The sequence below is a fragment of the Polyodon spathula genome, chromosome 23, assembly GCF_017654505.1.
Source record: "Polyodon spathula isolate WHYD16114869_AA chromosome 23, ASM1765450v1, whole genome shotgun sequence".
NCBI lineage: Eukaryota > Metazoa > Chordata > Actinopteri > Acipenseriformes > Polyodontidae > Polyodon > Polyodon spathula.
Genome location: NC_054556.1, coordinates 22,095,261 through 22,115,660, shown reverse-complemented (window position 1 = coordinate 22,115,660; position 20,400 = coordinate 22,095,261). Strand labels below are relative to the sequence as shown.

Sequence of the window (20,400 nt, the reverse complement as noted above, 5' to 3'; positions counted from 1 at the left end):
ACCTTATGCTCCGTCATGGATTATCACTGCAACAGGTGTGGCTACTGAAAGGATAAAAACACAATCCCTTCACATTCAAACCCAGGAAGAAGGGTTTCCAAGGCAGTTACAGCACCATTCCCGTCATTTCTGAGGAAAGCATATATGGGTTAGGGTGTATAGGAAGCTCAACCACCCTGTGCTATTGTGAAGATCAAAACATTGAAGAACACTAGATTTTTTTTTATTTGCAGATACGCGAGGGCAAGCTTAATCAATCATTTGCGCGAGGGCAAGCTTAATCAATCATTTACGCAGTGGAGCAGCTGAGCATACGTTGCTGTCCCTGCTGGACGTGCAATCCATTGAAGAATGCAACTGACTGGATCTACAAATCCATCACCAGCCATCCCTTTGGGGGTTCCCAAGGCAATATAGTTGTGGAAATCCATCGATTCTGCTACCAGCAGGACGGGAATCACAGTCTCACATCGACGTGGACGGCTTTCTAACTTCAATAACCCCATCTTCTGGTTCACGTAGTGATTGGTAACAAAGTCCTACTTGTATTGTGTTGCAGAGTGCATGTTGTGTATTAATTGAGAATACATATACTTTGAATAAAAAATATAATAATAAAAATAATAATAATAATAATAATAATCCCAACATGCAAAATAATTAAATACAGTATACCATACAATTCATTAAGATTTATTTTAAATTTACAAAAAGCAAGATGACAAACGTTTGATTTTCCATATCCTCAGGCACAATTTCTCTTTTACATGGCTTGTACTTTTTAATACGGTGGTAGACAAAATAATGGGGAAAAACTGGTTTATCACACACAGCATTCACAGAAATGCTCAACACAAAACCACATTTGCGATTAATTGCTACACATGAAGTCAGCTCAAACCATTATTCAAGTCCTGATAATAACCACAAGTACACTTTTTTTTTTTTTTTTTTTTTTTTTTTTTTTAAACAAAGCCACAGTAGCTCAACTATTCATAAAAAGATGCTCCTTTGCTTAAATTTAGGATAGAAACGAGGTTGTTGTTTTGACTCTACTACTACTACTACTACTTGCTTGAACTGATAGAGGGAAAAAAACGTTGCCATCCTTATTATGAAGCTTGCATTTTTACATTGGCTTCTCATATTGCATGAGGGGACTGTGCGTGATCAAACAGAACAATTACCGAAATGACATTTACCATTGTTTAACACAGTCACATAGTACTGACAGACCAAAAATGTATTGATTAAAAGTGATTTCTTAAATACACGCACACACAAACATTCCACAAAAGTTGCAAGCGGTTCAGAACACACGACTTTCCTACAGCAAGGTGAAATGTACATGCTTGTTGTACATTTTAGATACATCCAAGACACAAATACAATTTGCCTTCTACCCTATTTAACCCAAGAGTTCCATAATCCAGTACACTTACACAGAATAAACCGGTCCTTACTTTCGTGAAAGACTGGGGAAAAATATAAAAGAACAAATCGATCGTGCCGCAGTTCAATCCAGTTTGTGAAGTTCAACTGGAATGGTGAATCAGCTCAATCAGCACCACTGACCTGCACCTGCTTGCTGTGGAGTGTTCAGTTCCAATGTGCTAGTCCAAGGGCAGATTCCTAGCTGTGCTCCAGTCCAGTCATTTCCAATTAAACACAGATCCAGTTACATGTTAGTTTGTCTGTTTTTTATAAGGTAGGGTTGAAAGACAAAAAAACTTCGGAATTCAACATCTCCAACTCCTGACTGGTTCAATTGCTCTACTAGAATCGTCACTGTTGGAACCTCGTTTCTGCTGCACCCTGCTGTTAATACATGGTATGATTAATGTGTCTATTCAACTACATGACACTGCAAGAGTTCAATGTAATGCACTTTCTTTTCTCCCTGCATCAAAAGGAGGAGGACTGGAAGAAAGAAAGAAAGAACATATTTTATACTTTCTGAATGCTTTTATAAAACAATTTCCAAAGCCCCCTTTCCCTTAACCATAAGTGTGTTTGAAATCGCTAAAACATTTATTGTCACAATCGATAGGTAGGATACAAGATACTAATTTTAAGTAAAAGAAGGATGACAGATAACCAAGATGATAGTGAACAAATACAATCAAGTGGCTGAATTTTAGTGAACTGAATTTGAATGACAGTTTAAGCTGGGAAGGTCAGGACTGTTAAAAACACACAAACACACAGACCCCCTGACCACCCCCCCCCCCCCCCCCCCCCCCCCAGAGCGCCTGTCCTCTAATCATTTTGTTCCAGGATGTAATGTACTCCTATTTTAAGAACAAAAAATAGCCGCACAGCTGTCCATGTTGCAAAAGTGGAACAAAACCACTCTGTAGCTCATTTCTACATCCGTCTCATTGTGTAAAATTTTTGTGCCCTTTGAAATTTGCCTGGGAAAATACAGAAGGATGCTAAACAGGTCATTTTCAATGGTCAAACAAATTGTATATTTCAGGACATGATGAAATATCAGCCTCCTAGAAAAATACGTCCATCCAGTAATCCCCTTAGGTTCACACCCAGAGAAACCATTGACATGATCGCCAGGCTCAAGGCAGTAGAGGAACACCTATTTTTGGCAAGTGAACTGTTTCAGTACCACAGACCAGTAAAGAGGTTTGAGGAAGATGCTGCGGAACACTTATATATCCCAACATTGTTATAACTTGCAGCACAAAACACAATGCATTTCATTCCTATAGCATCTTAGTGTTGAACTGGTAATACAAAGATGTTTTAATGAAGCACCGATCCTGTCTTTGTAGGATCTTTACAAACTGCTTAACAGAAAAAAGAAAAAAGAAGACACAAAAATGAATTCCCCAGGCCTCTTTGTAGTCTAACATGAGCAGGAAAAGAAATGACTTAAGTTAAAATGAGCTTGTTTTTAAAAATTAAAATTAGGTTATCTTCTCCACATATTGTGTAACCCTTCCCTCCTATAATGTAGCTTTACAAACAGCAGTAACGCTGTGATTATAGTAGCTGTACAATCAGCAGTAGGCGCTGTGATTACAGCACGCAGCGGCTGTTGAAGAGCTGCTCTATAACAGTAGGATCAGCAAGAGTGGAGATATCGCCCAGGTCCTTGTCATTCCGGGCAATCTTGCGCAATACCCTCCTCATGATCTTGCCTACAAGTAAGAAGAAGCACAAAGTTCAAATTTATCCTTGCAGGTCCCTTTTTTATTTACTCATCTTTGGTTTACTGGATCCAAATATTTGTATTCCTCATTTCTAATGTATATTGATTTTAAAACATGAATATAAAAATAGGCTTTTAATAAAAAAATAATCTAGTCTAATAATACGTATTAGTCTTTATATTATTACTAAAATATCAGAAATATAGTATAGATATATATATATATATATATATTATATCTAAATATATATATATATATATATATATATATATATATATATATACTAGCTTCTGCCAGCTGCCCATATATATAAAAAACTATTCTGTCTTTAAACACAATTTTCTGCAATCACCCTAGACACTGTCCACTAACTAGTCACGAAACACATATTTAAAATCATATACACACTTCTGAGCAGGTATTTTCTTCTGAGCCTGAATTTAACCCCTACCTGACCGTGTTTTGGGTAACCCAGGTGCGTTCTGTATATAGTCGGGGGTCGCAATGGGTCCAATCTTCTCTCGGACTGAAAAAAAAAAAAAAAAAGTGCTGTTTAGGACAATAAATTCAGACAACAAAAAACATTTTGGATACGAGATGCTTTCTCTACAGGTAGTTTCGTACACGTGCTCGATAATCTACCTTGTTTTCTGAGCCCTGCCTCCAGTGCTTCGGTGTACTCTTGCCCGTCTTTCAGCGTCACGAAGCAGTAAAGACACTCCCCCTTGACGTCGTGAGGGTGGCTGACGACAGCTGCCTCTGCCACCGCCGAGTGCTCAACCAGCGCAGACTCCACCTCGGCAGTGCTCAGCAAATGACCTGAACACAGGACAGAGCTAAAGACATGCTTCTGAGCCTTACAGGGGATGATCTAAACGGACTTTAAAATAGACAGCGAACACTAAAGTAAAACTCTGTAACAACATGTAAAGCCCAGTGCAGAGCCCCATTTTAATGATTTCATAGATTTGTATTATTTATTGGTCTTTCACACATATGCCTTCTGAAACCAGAGCTTCAGTGACAACCTGATGAAAGACCACACAAATGAACCCTGCAGTAGTGCCGAGTCCCTGTCAGAAGAGGAACAACTCACGACCTTCAAGTAGCATAGGTGACTCACCAGAAACGTTCAGCATGTCGTCTATCCTTCCAGTAATCCAATAGTATCCATCTTTATCCCTCTTACAGCCTAAAGAAAAAAAAAAAAAAAAAAAACATTTTATTAGCTATTTAAAAAAAGAAAAAACTATTCGATAAACATTGTCTTCTTACAGCCGCATTTTGTCAGACAGTAGGCACAATGTTACCCTAGTGGGACTACAGCAGAGTGATGCTGGTTTATGCGGTATTGAGGACAGGTCCAAATAACATCTGGAAAAGTTTACTGCATGAACTTAAAGGTCTCCAAAACATTTCCCGCCCCATTCTTACCATCTCCTGTAACATAGTACCCTGGGAATTTCTTGAAGTAGGTGGTCTCAAACCGCTGGTGGTTACCGTAGACTGTCCTCATGACTCCGGGCCATGGCTGCTTGAACACCTGCAGCAATGGCAAGAACAAAATCAATGAAAAAAAAAAAAAAAAAAAGACAAAAAACACTTAAGAATGAAATTACACATTTCGACAATGACTGGAAAACTAATCTAAAACCTCCACTTGCAAACATGGAGAGAACTTCCTTGTAAAGAACACGACATGTTCATATGCAATACCCCCCCCCCATGAAAAAAGTGCAATAATGTATTCATCCAGTAGGGGATGCTGATGAACAAGAAACCTTAGTCCTGCAAGTTTACATCCTTCATTTCTTTACAGTATGTAAAGTGCATACACTGCATCCACTGACACAGTGTGGGCCAGAATTATACACCAGGGATGGCCATCCATAATGAATAAGTCCACCTGTATACTCGAAAAGACACAGAAAAAGGATTCCCACCCCTGCTGTTCCAAAGCAAGACATCTTAGTCAGATTACCAGATATCCTTCAGCTTCTCCTTCCAGTTCCTCCCCAGATTCATTGAGGATGGCAGGAACCACTCCAAAGAATGGGAACGTCTGGAAAACAACAGGGCACCGCTGCTTTCAGAAGAACTCAGAAACACACACACACGGAATACAATACAAAGACAATACTGAGATCTAAATGCTGAGTGTATTCAGACTTCTAAACCAAGGTTAACGATGCAATGCTACAGTGGCAATGAAGTCCTGAACCTTTAAATGCTAAACTGACCTTTTGAGCATTTTTACAAAACACAAACCCCTGGCACCACCCTTTTACAGTGCTGCGGGCAGGAGCCATAGCTGGAGACTGTGCCGTTTGAATGGCATGCAGCTGAATTAAAAGGACCGCAGACCTTTGCGCAGTTGCCCATAATGCCATGCGTCTGGAAGGGTTCCAGTTTGAGGTAGTAATTAGTAGGTCAAGAGGTCAAAAATCGAAATGAACCAGGAGATTACTATCCCAGTCCTGTAAAGACATAACTATTTGACACAACCCTTTTATCACTGGAATCCACCCAGGGTGTTTACGGGCAAATGCGTAAAGCTGGCATTTCAAAGATAAAAAGAAACATACCGCTGACCCTGGTTTCATGGGCGTGGCAGCAGGAAGAGGAGTCATCACATGGCCTCCCTAAAACACACGCAGCTTGGTTAGCACCGTCTGCACCAGGGGTATGATACAAGTCTGAGGTTATGAGGTCAGGCACTCTGCTTCCCTCAGCAGCTGTCTCATCACTGACATTTAAAATTGGTGAACGTTGAAACAGAAAGGTCAACTGCATAGACTCTGAGTATACCACACCAATTATACATACAGAGTGTCCTTCATGCAGAGGAATCCCAGGACTCTTTACAAAAATAGTTCCTACAAAGCTACATTTAAACAAAAGCCTGATCAAAAATACCTTCAAATATGAACCAGCTCAGCCCTCCTAATTATACTGGGAGGAGAACTCTAAACGCCCCAGAGTTCTTTCATCAAAATTTAGGTACTACCAGGAGAGCTGTATTTGCTGATCTAAGCCCAAGGGACATATGGAGTAAGGCTCTCAATCAACTAGACAGGACAGAGGTCATGAATTGCCTTGCAAGGCAGAAACAAAACGTTTAAATGGCTCTTGCATCTTGTATCCGCTTCAATCTATTTAGTGAAACATCTGAAAGTAATACTCAACACCGGATGTAACACAAACGTGAATCAGTGTTTCAATTCTGAACCCAGCAAGCAGGACCTCTATACCTGTATTGTATTTACTATCGAAACATTTACTACAATTGTTCAGTACTAGCTAGTATGCGGACCAAGGCACCAGTTTAAACATTTGATTTAAGTTTCTGAACCATTTACTTTATATTTTTGATTACTTAAATTATGGATAAATTAGGTTCCCACTGATCAATTTAAAAGTTTTCTGGCCTTTAACAAATAAGTATTTTATAGTTTGACTGACAAAACAAGAAGTGTACATCTCTCCCCTCCACTCCCCACACTCACAGTCTCGGTCTGCCAGAAAGTGTCCACAATGGGGCATCTTTTTTCCCCCACAATGTTGTAGTACCACAGCCAGGCCTCGGGGTTAATGGGTTCCCCAACCGTCCCCAGGATCTTCAGCGACTTGCGCCTGTATCTGAAAGACGGAAATAAAACAAATTACAATTAGATAAAAAAATAAATAATACTAATTGGGTGCAACTTAGATCTTATTGAAAATAAACCAAAAATACAGGAAGGCTACCCGACAGAGGATATTACATATGCAACTAAGTATACTTAAATAACTTTTTTCTCTCTGATTTATTTGATCTTGTTTAACATGCTCTTACTTTTGGACAGGTTCACTTCCAAACTTCATGAGTAACCGGATGGCAGTAGGTGCGGTGTAGAACTTAGTGACTTTGTACTTGTCTACAATCTCCCAGAGTCGACTCACATCTGGATAGGTGGGGAGGCCTTCGAACTGAGGGAGGAAAATAACACAGATCTTAGATCTGCACCAATCACAGTAGAAATGAACGACTACTTTTCTTCCAGAAAGTCAAGTCTGTGGAACGTAGAAAAAGTGACTGCTTGACCCGTTCAACGAAAAGCTAAAGACTTTTACTTTCACAGTGAAACAGATTAAAACAAATGTATATACGTTTTCACTTCTGCTAAATTAGAGTTAATAAATCACAACAAAAAATAACAAGGCTTGTTTTACATTCAAAGCTGAAAAGGAGGAACTAAAATAATGTAGCAAGCCTATATAAAGTGAAGTACTGTACTGTCTGGTAGTTGACCAAACCAAAAGGCTACTAAACCAGTGCCTGATAATCAGGGATTTACTGCAGCTAGAAACAAATATTTTATCAAATATCATTTATCTTTTCAAGGTTTCTTTTTTGAACTAAACATGCTCAATATCCTGCAGCCATTTACTTTGTGGCAGCACCCTGGCATGCAGCTTCCTGGTGGCAGGCTGAGGTTTCTAATTCAGTGTGGAGTTGAAGTGGACCGTGGGGGCACTGCATTCCCAGAGTGCACTCACCAGTACGCTCGTAGCTCCGTTGGCGAGGGGTCCGTACGTGATGTAGGAGTGTCCTGTGATCCACCCAATATCAGCCGTGCACCAGTACACATCATCAGGCTGATAGTCAAACACATACTTAAACGTGGCCGCGGTGTAGAGCAGGTATCCTCCCACTGTGTGCAGTACACCCTGGAACAGAAAGACCCCAGGATGGGAGGTTAAAATTCCAACCCAACACACATCACAGACCACATACACAAAAGTTATTTTATTAAATTAAAAGAACCTGGAAATGAATGCCAATTTATGTCATGCATGTAGAAGGAAATAAATAATATTACAATATTGGTTTTCTTTTATGGATTCCCTTTAAAGCTGTAGCATTCGTAAAAGAAGCCATGTGCCATTACAACTCGTCACAAAGGGAGGGCACCTACCTTCGGCTTACCAGTGGAGCCACTGGTGTACAGTACAAAGAGGGGGTCCTCTGAATCGCACCATTCAGGATCACACTCTTCAGAAGCGTCTTGCATCAGCTTGTGCCAACACAGGTCAACGTCCGGGTTCCAGGGAACCTGGAGGGCACCAACCGCTTAATACACACAGATGAATACGCTGTGTCGCCCAACACACAGCACAATGCAATACACCTTTCCACTGTACTGTGTTTAGTTTACTTGTATGCTGAGTAAAACAACAAAATAATTTAAAAAATAATAATACATCTGTAATTATTCAGGCTTAGAGGAAAAACAGTGTTGTACAGTGGCCTTGCCCAACATGGGAATAGGCTAACAGTGTAATCTCCTAACATAAAATAAATACAAAACTTAACAGTAATAATAGTTATTGTCAGTACTGTATTAACACAATATTAAACCAGGTATCAAAATCAACAAAAAGCATACGACGCACAGCTCTGTGTTAGTACTGTTAACTGTGCAATCCGTGGTTTTAGCAAGGGTAATCTGTCCAGTTGAAGGGTAGTTATTTTTAAGCATGTTGATAAATTCTGCTGCAGTCGTGGTTTTCCTGCAGTGTCATTGTGGTTCAGGATGACAAGCCAGCCTGTTTCAGGGTCATGAACTCACAATCAGCAATGGGCTGTCGGAACAACAAGGGCACCTGTTCATTTGGAAACCCATTTCAGGGGTGGTTAATTAATCTGCTTGATGATTTACAAGCATTCATTCTTCCATAGTTTACATTTCTATCACACTGCTTTATCAAAAAGGCAGCCGGTTTGACTATAGTAAATTTAACTTCGGGGGGAAAATTGGTTAGGTCTTTTTTTTTTGGATTACTACACACTGGTCCTTTTAAAAAAAAAAAAAAAAAAAAAAACACACACACGTGTGTGACAATAAAGTCATGCTGTCAATCAATGCAAAACTGAAAGTGGAAAGTAGATTGGTGCAGGAAGCTTTTGTAAACAGATTTTATTTTTATTCGGTTTTACTAGACTTGTCAAAAGCGGTTGAATGTTAAGGGGTTAGTGGAAGATTACAACACCGCCACTAGGGGGTGACGGGAGAAGCGATTATGAAGCTATACCTAGCCTTCAGAGCAGCTGTTATGGTTCAGGAAAAAATAAATAAAAATGTAAAGAGATACCTGGGGTTTGGGGCAGACTTTCTTTACTTTCTCACCCAGTTTCTCCTGCTAAAATGTTAATTAAAAGATGATTACACAAATTAAATTGATGAGTGGTAAAATCAAGTACCACAAATCAAAGGATTAAAAATCAATGTATGATAAAGTATATAATAAACATGCCTAAACCCATCTCTCCCCTTTGCAAAAGAAAAAGTAATTGGATTGCGACAGGAAAGAAATGCCACTAGAGCGTGCGGCTCTTTTAACAGACAGATTGAGTGTTTAATAAGAAACTCCACTGTGCTTTCACAAAGAGTTATAAGTTAATAACGGGAAGCAACTTAATAAAAGGGACACAAGTTGCAGAACAGGTATTTTGTTAAGTAAAAACGACATCTTTAACGCTATTAGATTCACTCGAGGTGGGAACCACCTTATACATACAAATGTTTATTGTGTTAACATTCACAACAGTGTAACGCTAAAGTAAAAGCACAAAACCAGACCTTTGTACTCGTCACTCGAGCTGGCTTTGAACACAGGCCATGCACTGAGAACTCTCTTTCCCCTCCTGATCCACCCCCCTCACCTGCACGCTGTGACAGACTCTCTTGGTCGGAGGTGACTGCGAGCTGCATGAGGACCTGTCCCAGCTGACCTCCTCCTTACACAGGTGCTTTATCACAATGCACTTCTTCACTGGGAGATTTCTGAAACCAAAATCAAAATGTCCTGCTTTATCCCCCTTGGGAGAGTGGCGGGGTCCATAAATTTGGAGTAACATGGAATTACAATGCTAATCGGACACTAAAGACCATGGATGAATTTCCAATTTGAACAAATTATTTTTTCTTCAGTCTTGTCACTAACTTAACCATTTGCGGTCCATTTATTCAGCGCCTGTCAGGCGCGTCAGGTCCAATTTATTTTCACACATGCTGTTTACTTGACATGCACGGTTTAATTAATTTTTTTATTTTTTTCATAGTGAAACAGATTTAAAACGCACTGAATCGCAAAAGGACACTCTCTACTGTATCTCCAGCCAAGCCCCGCACCTTGTTCGCTGTATTTTTCACATACCTCTTTATAGACGTGCATACTGATAAATCCTCTCCCGATCACTCGTTTTATCACCAAACTCCTCAATAATGCAATCCAAGTTATTATTTTATTACTATAACATCTCAAAAAGCTCTGCATATTTCCATGATATTCTTTGAGCGCTGGATGCAGAAGCAGCTATCTCCTTTGTTTGTGTCTGTGTTATCTCTGTGGTGCACGGGGCTATCAGATACGCCCTTTTTTTTCGGCTCCTATTGGTCTCACTCGGTCATTGAAAGGTTTTCTCTGCTTTTTCCGGAGAAAAACAAACAACTAGAGACCTTTGCTATGTGTCTTTTTGTCGATGACGGACAGAGTTCGACAACGTCCAACATCGGACTGGAAAGGGGAAATTGTAATGTAGGACCTGGTCCGACAAAGGACTGCAAAGGGTTAAATGAGTATTACTCCATTTTAACAGGTGTCTTTTTGTAGGACACAACTTCTCGTGAACAGTGCTTACTTTTCTTTACATTTCAGGAGTGCTTCATCAGCTATCAGCTTTAAGTTAATTAGCTTATCGCCTCTGTAAAACCCATCTGAAATAAGAGGAGAAGTTAGTATCTGTTTTTATTTACATTTATTCAGACAATCGATCACAGTACATTTGTATGTTGTGGTTGAAAATATATAGGGGTACTATCTGGGGTCCAGACAGTATACTGTGTTCATTAAAGAAAGTCATCCAAGAAAAAGATTCTCAACAATCACTATGAATTACACCTCTCTCTCATGCAGCATTCATAAATACATCAAAATACGCTGGTACTCATAGGTTCTCTAGAACACAAATACAAATCAAAAGACGATTAACTGTATTTAGAAATGCCACAGTAAATTCCTATCATGAAAAAGCACACTTAAAATCATTCCCACAATTTGAAAGTTATTTACCAGCAGTGATGAGCAGAGCACAGTTTGAATCCGTGATTCGTTCACATAGAGATTCTGCAGAAAATCCTGCAAACTGCAAAAGAAGAACTGAATTCCAGTAACGTACAACAAAGCAGCTTTCATGAGAGTTTTCCCTTCGAGAAGAACCACCAAATCTGACCAGTGTTGGTCCCTTTTGTATAAATGTTATTTTTCTAATTCGCAACTGTTTGCGTAATACTTACTGTAGTTACTTTTAATGAAAATGATTGGCTCACCACAATGGAGTGCACTGCTCCGATTCGGGCACAGGCTAACATGGCAACCACTAGTTCCACAATCATGGGCATGTAGATAGAGACGCAGTCACCCTTCTTCACCCCTTAACAAAATGTAGTTCACATGTATTAAAAATACATTCTAAAAACTAAAACAAAAGGAGAACTGTGAAATTCATCTTTAAGTACACATGGTAGCTGTCACATTTACACAGTTATAACAGTAGTTAGTCTTCAAGTACCTTGCGATCTCAACACATTTGCGAATTTGCAGACCTGCAGCAGCAGTTCTCGGTAGGTGATTTTCATCTCATCTCCAGGTTCATTTCCTTCCCTGGAGAAAGACAAATGAGAACACACCTCATTAGCAGCGAGGAGCCGAGAACACAAGACAGGTGAATCCCGGCTGCAAACAAACAGGACTGGATTCTGTAGCACACTATTGTTATCCTTGCCTAGGACATTCTCAACATCCAAGTTCCATTCTGACTCTGCAAACCTGAGGCAATCATTAACCCTTCATGCACAGTGACCTCTTGTGGCGATGTATAAAAACATTTTTTTTTTTTTTTAAAAGCTGTTCTAGTCTTTATATGGGGACATATGGAAGTTACAAATGCAAGACAACCTCATATGAGGATGCAATTTTATAAAGCAATGGAAAGGGTTTAAAAGGGTTAAAAAATCAATAAAAAATCGGTATCATTAGAAATCTAGGGGGAAATCAAAGCAAAAAATGTGATTGTTTCAACCAAATTAATATTACAATTTAACTAAGTAGATCTTGTGATCTTGGTTGTGTGCAGAATAAATTACCAAGGGTGCTAGAGCGGACATTTTTTAATCTCACATCATCGTATCGTCTTGACAACGACTAAAATAAATCACTTTAATGAGCCATTACCTTCTCAAAACAGGAAAAAGCAGCTAGCGAAGGGGGGTGAGAAGAACAAGTTATGTTTCCAATAGCTCCCCTAGCATAGGGAATCTTCCATTTCCAATGCTGCACTCCACTGCTTGTCCCCTTACAAACACTGGAACCAATGCATACCTTCTTATTAATTTGTGCACAGCTTGGTACTGTAGATGCACAGATAAATGCAGGCGGTTGAGGACGTACTGACCTACTGTATTTGGTTCTGAATGCAAAAATGCATCTTGGATAGATCACTTATTATACGCACAGTAATTAAAGAACTAACAATGCAGAAATTGATTTGTTGCCCAAGAGTAAAAAAATGCATACATGAGGCGCTCCGCGGGGAGTGCAGGATGTGCCCTATAGCCTGGAGATCGCAAGTTCGAATCCAGGCTATGTCACAGACTAGCGTGACCGGGAGTTCCTAGGGGGCGGCGCACAATTGGCTGAGCACTGCCCGGGTAGGGCAGGGGAATCCACAGTGTAAAAAATTGACGACGAATAAATTTAAAAAAAAAAAAAAAAAAGCATAGATTACTGCAAGCAGCTGTTTATTTACTCCCATTGCATTGCAGCGTGAGACATTCTGTTTTTTGCTGGGCCTGTGATTTCGAAAGCATAGGCAAGTCTTACAAATCAGCTGGTAAAACCTAGAATGGCTCAAAACGCTATGCAATGGGAGTCTTATTATATACAGACATGATGCAAATACGGTAGCACACGTACACACTGAACATGCTATACGGTAAACATTGACATGCTCCTTTCAGATGTGAAATCCCTCAAGCATTTGTAGGGAAATAACTGCATAGAACCATTCCTGTACCTGTCTGTTGCTACTCTGTACTACAATTATTCACCGAGTTATATGTTTCAAAGCAATTTGAGTTTATGATCTATTAAGTTTATAGAAATAAAGTAAATGTATTAAACTGCAGGTACATGTCACTGAAAACCAAACTGTGGATGGTGTGACAGCTGAGCTGGCTCTAGCTTATCGGTTGATCAGGGCGAACCCACCTTTCCACCTAATCTTTATTTGTACTACCTTGTAAATACCTGTCCCCCCTGTTCTTAATTACCCCAACTGAGCTGGCTCTAGCTTATCGGTTGAGCTGTATTGTACTACCTCGTAAATACTTGTCTCCCTTTCTTTGCTACCCCCCAACTGAGTTGGCTCTAGCTTAATGGTTGAAAGGGAAACCACCCTGTCTCTCTGTAAAGGTATAATAACTGTATGCTAACTCTGTATGGCAGAACACTGGTCGGGCTTCCTAACACCGATGTGTTGAGCTAATAAACTAATAAAGCTTTATATCTCTGAATACCTGGTGCAGTTGGTTCAGTTGCAGACCTGAAAAGTTCCACGACACATTGCAATACCTTAGCTGGAATGGGTTCATTCCAAATAGAGCAGGAGTCCTGAAATTCTTTCCTAATCTTCTGTGTGCCAGTATGGTTGTAAATCTCAGGAGATTTACACATCAAGTACTTGGTTATTTAAAACAACAAACTGAAAGCTTGCAAAACTCTCTAAATAAGACCAGTTCTGCAGCCGTTTGATTTTCATCCTTAGAATTGTTCCCGCCAGATTTATTCAAAAGAAAAAACTGCCATTTCAGCAGTTAATGCAAGCATGTTTAGGTTGACCATAGCTTCCCTATAGCTTATTTTGCACCCCTACCAAGCCTGGTCCTTTTTCCACAGCACTGCAAAGTGGCCAACTGACATTACAGCCGCCCTCAAATAATCTTCACCAAAACAATTCAGTACTGTAAAGCACAGCGAAACTTCACGTCTTTATAAAGCAATGCATCTGTGCCCACTGGTCTCTGAAGAGCACACTGAGGAAAACGGTGTTACTGTGTGTGAAACATGGAGCTTTATTAAAAGGCCCAGAAGGGCCAGAACGGAACGGTCCCCAGAGCACAGAACAGAAGTTCTATATTAAAATCATAGTGGAGCATCCAAACAAACAGGAGCTCAAATTATGAGCCGCTAGCCAGCTTTCAGTACAGTGCTGACATCCACAAAGAAACCGACAGTGTATCGAGGGAAAGCGTTCAGGATCGGAACATACTGGGCTTCAGCACATGCTGTAATGATTAAAGTATACCTTGAGGTTGACAAATTCATTTTTATTTATTCTCTTTTCAGTGTTTATTTTTAAATACTGATTCCGGCTTTTTGTACAGGACTACAAATCTGTATTTTGCTAAATGAGTTCACCGGTTCTTCCTGGTTTTGACAAAAAAGTGCTCTTCTGTTGTTTTGGTGTCCCACACTAATGTGTCCTACAGAACACACTATCAGGTCTGTTTTTCACGCCTTGTCCTAAGAACACAGCATCCCACACTGTGCACAGGTCTAATCTGTCTGGATCCTTTCCCCACTAATCTTTCAGATTGCAATTCAGGACCAGATAACAAGCTTTCAGACTGAATGCAAACATAGAAATAAATACCATCCAAAACATCTTTCAAGAAAAGTGAATCCATTATTAATTCTCCTTTATACCTTAAAGCAAAAACCCGGTGTAACAGCTTTTTTTTTTTAAATAAACGATAGTGTTCATTAAGGCAAGGGTTGGGTGGAGAGGTGAGTGTATGTATCTATTAGATAAGCAATTTAAACCGCTCATTACATGGGAATAGCCTGATCTGACACTGTTTCCATCACAAACAATGCAGACCCACTCCCAATCCACAGTACCAAACACAAGCAGATACAAAGGGGTATATACAAAACAACGCTGGTTCTCTTTTCCGAGCAGGTTTCTCTGTTATCTTCAAACCAAAGTTTAGAAGACAAACAAGTAATTTTCCAGTCTTGAGTGAGATGGATACCAGCACCTCTACAGAGCTTGGACAGAAAAAAAACTGATATTTATATCAATTCTTGTTTATACAATAACAGTGAATGACCAAGGAACAACAGTGCAAAGAGGCCCTTGTAAAAAAAAAAAATAATAATAATGGCTTCAAGTATAGTGTACTACTACATCCTAAACTAGAAAGAACTCAAGCTCTGTCGAGATCCATTCCTGCTTCACGTTAATCATCTGTATTGATCTATGCGGTCAGCCTTCTTCACAGACAGAACTGTACTAATCACAAGAGCCTGTGTGGCGATTCCTTCCGTGCAATTAGTTTATCTGATTTTAAAACTAAGCAGATGCCTCTATGCTAAAAATAAGAACCCTTTCAATATTCAGTTTGATTTGATTTACAGCAAATGCAAATCACTGCATCATCTCTGGAGGAGTGCAGTATACATTCGAGCCAACAAACAAAGCATCTGTACAGGATTCATATCAATCCATTTCTTTAAAAAAAAATAAACCTTTCTGAATACTTCATCAACAGCAATGCAATCTAGTTCCCTCTCCACCTGATCTCCCCTTCATTAAAGTTCAAGAGCTAACATGCAACATGCTAACTGCGCAACTTACTAAATGAAATGTGTGCTTTATGATTACAGCATAGTAGAAAATAGGTGTCTACTATTGCACTCTGTAGCCAGCACAGTAAAATCAAATAACATCCCCAATCTGTTTAAGCAGGTGCATTGATTGACAGTATTGGAACAACAGGGGTTAAAATAAATTGGAGCACAAGTCGCCCTTGGCAACCAATCATTAGGCCATCTCTTCTATGAGCTTCTCTCCCATTAGATGATTAACAAAAGTGACTGACTCGCAGTCCGATGACCAAGCAAATTAGAAACACACTCCATTTTCAGAGGCAGGTCCTCTGGTCAGTTGATTAACAGTTCCCCCTGGCATCCCAATACATGCACCCCCCTCAAGGCCACACCACGAGAACTATCAACCAGCCTCCTCCTTTGCAGCTACAGCCAGCCATTTCAGAATTGCGCTTTGTGAAAGTCCTTCAACACTAAAAAAGTCCAAATGGTATTCTCCCTGCGGCTATTTACAGCACTGCTTGTTCTTCCCCCCCAGTGAACCTGTCATCACATAGGTAGCACTGCTTGGGAAGCCTGCCTCTATACACTTGTACACAACCTCTACATTTGATACTAAAAAGTGTTTTCTGAAGCAAATTATAACAGTAGCAAATCCACGTTCTTACCTCCTATGTGTATAATGTTATGACAGCTCCCAGGCCATTACTTTACCAGTTGCCCAGACTTCATTTTCACTTGCATTCATGATAAGTCTGTTTGTCCAGCTACCCCACTGCAACAGATATTAGGACCCTACTAACTGTTGGGGACTCTGTGGCATCCTAACACCTGTTGGACTGGAAGTACATCTAGAGAACTGTTATAAATGAGTTGAGAAACTGCTTTTAAAGGCTTGGTTACTACAGCTTTAACAGGTATCTCTAAAACTGGGCAACAAACAAGTGTGCTTTGTAAGAAAAAGCAATCTTTAATTTGTTATACAAAAAAAGGACTCTATACTAATCAGAATCAGGCAGCACACAAGGTAGACAAAAGCAGGCTGCCTTTGCTTCAGGCAGACAAGCTGCATTAAATCTGGCTGAGAAATCCATTGATTCCATCAAAACGCACCGACGTCTTGCTGGAATGATCTCCCCTTAAGCATTGTGTTTGCTAGGCAAAAATAAATTATCTTGACAGCCCTGAAAGGCACTCACACAATGTTCTGGACTTTCACCTCCTTTAACTTTCCTGAATTCATCATACTGTAGTGCAGCAATTTCACATCATAAGTAGCTATATATATATATATATATATATATATATATATATATAATATATATCTATATATATATATATATATATATATGATATATATATATATATTAATATTCATAATGAATGTTTTTGCTTTTTATTGATAAGCCAATGAAACCAATGGGATTATTATTATTATAATTTTTTTTTTAAATAAAACCTGTGTCAAAAGAATATAAAAAATAAATAAACAGCGAGACATTGCGTTCAGAAGATGTGTGACAGCTGCCCTCATTAGGTTCATGACACTAATCACACAGGTTCTGTTTGGCTTGGTTGGCGCTAAAAAGCCAGGCTGGTAGTTATTTGCATTTGGCATGCAGGTCCCATCCATTCACTTCTGTGTTGCAATACTAGTCCTAGTTTGTATTGTTTCTTCTCTTCTACTTTAGGTATTTACATGCAAGTTATGTGTTGCAACACTGCTGAATAAGCAGTCCTGTTAAAAGATGCAAGTAATGCATTCAAGCTCACTGCCCAATGGATGCAATGAACACACACACAAGCACCTATGTGGTAGCCCCACAGATAGGACAGCAGTTGTCAACAGGTTAAATAGAGACATTTCAACAGAGACCATTCAAATGTTGCCTATGAATCAAATACATTAAACCCTGACTCTACCTACCACAAGAACGCTATCTTATCCCCATGCTTTCTCTCCTTGACGTTCCTATCCAGGACATTGTAGCAGATGTTGGTCGTGGCTCCTTCCATACATTTGATGTAGATTTTTCCTTTCGTCACATCGAAGTTATAATCCAGGAACTGGCCTCTATGCTTGCTTTTCCAGTAGAATTCTTTGGCAATGTCACCCCAGAACTCTGCATGAAACAAGCACAAATCTTTGAGATACGCGGTTGTGGGTGGACAAGAACAGTAAATATTTTACTCTTGACCACGTCAGGTTTGACTTGCACACTAGGCACCGTGCATGTATATAATAATAAATAATAATCTTTATTTTTATATTAAAAAAAACAAGTGTGCGTTTTATTTTTTTTTTTTTTTTTTATCTTCTTACTGAACTGCTATCGAAATAATAACACTTCAAGTTACATTAAGTCATTTAAATAAATTACCCTTTGGCTTCACGCCTCTATTTAGAGCATAATGCAATTTCCTGAAAGAACCGGGATTCAAGCCTAAAGCAGCTTGGGACGTGCCACACAAAATGACTCTTCCAAACAAAAGTTGAGGTTCACGGTCGCATTCAAGGTCCCTGCATAATCTGTGTCCCAAGCGAGCGTTTCGAATGTAGCGATGGCCCAGGAGTCTGGTCGGGTTGTGACACTAAGGAGTCTCCGTGCTAGCATTCAATACTGGCCCACAGCAACATTTGCCCTTCTGAATGAACGAGCAATGCATATGTTTTGATTCAAAGGCATTTACGAAAGCTATTATTATTACGAGTGCAACAAGCAAAAGCACAAATAAATAAACAAAAATAAGTAAATAACTGTACCTTTATACTACAGTGTTCTTAATACAAATACAACTCACCTTCAGGATTGTCAACCGATTTCAAGTAAAGTTCTTTGTATTTTTGAAAGCTGGGAACATGAGCTTCTTTTCCCAGTTCTTCTGACGCATGGTACACCTCTCCTTGGGGCAGGCAGTTCGGAATCATTGTAAGTTTTTAATTGATTACTTTTTTGTTTTAAAAAGAAGAAAAACTAAAATGATGTTTTGCAATGGAGTTGAAGATATTCAACGGCTTTTTAAATAAAATATACAGCTGTTATAAAAAATTCAAAAAAAAAAAAAAAAAAAAAAAGAAAGAAACGCGCCCAAGTTCACACGAAAAAAAAACTCACCAAACAACACTTCCTTGTTTGTATCTAAAAAAAAAAAAACAGGCGAGAATTAAAAAGAATAACAAAACAGTCAATGCAAATCTTAAGCTAAGGTTATACGGAGCAAACCCAAAGATACACACTGAAAATAATGTAAATGCAATTTCATTAAAAAAAAAACGATAATAATAATTTCTACAACAAAAAAAAAATGTAAATGCACGCTTGTCAAAGTGCCCTTGACAAGGCTGACTTACGCTACGGCCACATGTGTGCTTTTTCTTTGCGATTTTGCTATTTTATAGCAATATTTAAATATTATCAAAAATAATAATAAAATATAGATCTAGACAGTTTGCACACGAGGCCAAGCAGTAGCCAACCCCAGTACTGAAGCACGTCTGTCAGTGAAACTGGTTTTTCTTAAACGGCGTTGATGTCTCTTAATTTTAACCGTGCCTTTCCTCTCCCCACCCCTGGCTGTCTCAGCTCAGGAGCACAGAAGAACACGGTGTTGGTTGACAGTTTGTTGCGTCTGCCCTCAAAGGGGCGTGACTTCTTAGTCCCAATCAAACGGCGAGTTTACTGATGACGAGTTTAATTTTAAAACGTCTCTTAAAGGGACAATACTTGTTTTTGCAATTCCATGTCTGACACCCACGTCGCCCAATATTCAAATGGTACAGTGCACTTCAGCGGTGACCGTGAAAATGGCAGCAGCGGTTCTAGTCACCTTCTCTATTGACCTGTCAGAATATTATATCTGACTCATTGTAGTTTATGATGCAACACCAGTCTAGTATTACTACAGTATTAATATGTCCTTCATGAGTAACAACACGTGGGGCAGGATGGGTGGGCTGCAAATATTGTTAGTGTGCAGCATGCTTATCATTTCATGGTTTTTAGATGCACAGTGAATACTTTGGTTAAGCACAGTAACTATAACTGTATCTGCATAGTGCAAAATGATTAGTCAAAATGGCATCACAAAGTGTGCATTGAGTACTGCCTACGTGTAGAGATGGTGCCAGGCAGTCAGTCACAGAACAACATCTCTGTTCATTGTTACGCTGTGCTGCCCTTTCCTGTGATGTGATCTGCACTGGAACAGGCATGCACAGCTTTAAACTGGCAGAACAAGTGTTTCTGCAGTTTCAGGAAACGTTTACCCCAAAGTTTGCACTGAACAGCTGTCCCTTGGTAAAAAAGCAATAATTTCGTAAAACAGACTAATTTAGCATGTGCAGTTTTCTTTAATAAGCAAAAGAAACATTTCCCTTGACAAGGAAAATACATGCTCCCACATAGTTCTAGATGGTATCTAAAGTCTGTGCCATTAGAGCATGGCGGCCACTGAAGACAACCACTAATTGTACAACTAGTGACTTATTTTCACCAATTACATAAGATCCTTTTCA

General features: G+C 39.4%; 1 protein-coding gene across 2 annotated transcripts; it reads right to left on the bottom strand.

Annotated features, from left to right (window-relative positions):
* Positions 1–679: 679 nt before the first annotated feature.
* Positions 680–18,975, bottom strand: LOC121298056 (acetyl-coenzyme A synthetase, cytoplasmic-like). 2 transcript variants are annotated; one of them, XM_041224817.1, is made up of 19 exons: positions 18,687–18,975; positions 17,812–18,007; positions 11,785–11,876; positions 11,543–11,646; positions 11,286–11,358; positions 10,855–10,930; positions 9,877–9,997; positions 9,306–9,353; positions 8,129–8,266; positions 7,710–7,880; positions 7,006–7,139; positions 6,677–6,809; positions 5,756–5,812; positions 5,152–5,232; positions 4,605–4,713; positions 4,294–4,362; positions 3,813–3,989; positions 3,622–3,696; positions 680–3,158 (listed from the first exon to the last, which is right to left on the bottom strand). In XM_041224817.1, the coding sequence occupies exons 1-19, from the start codon at positions 18,811–18,813 to the stop codon at positions 3,037–3,039; spliced, it is 2,103 nt and encodes a 700-aa protein (XP_041080751.1). In that variant the 5' UTR covers positions 18,814–18,975; the 3' UTR covers positions 680–3,036. The 2 variants fall into 2 exon arrangements, with proteins under 2 accessions (XP_041080751.1, XP_041080752.1); XM_041224818.1 differs by lacking the exon at positions 9,306–9,353.
* Positions 18,976–20,400: the final 1,425 nt, after the last annotated feature.

Coding starts and splice junctions, on each gene's coding strand:
- LOC121298056 (XM_041224817.1), bottom strand. CDS start 18,813: ATGATTCCGAACTGCCTGCCCCAAGGAGAGGTGTACCATGCGTCAGAA. Junction 5,233..5,755: donor CCATGAAACCAGGGTCAGCG/GTATGTTTCTTT, acceptor GTTGTTTTCCAG/ACGTTCCCATTCTTTGGAGT. Junction 3,159..3,621: donor GTTACCCAAAACACGGTCAG/GTAGGGGTTAAA, acceptor TCTTACTTGTAG/GCAAGATCATGAGGAGGGTA.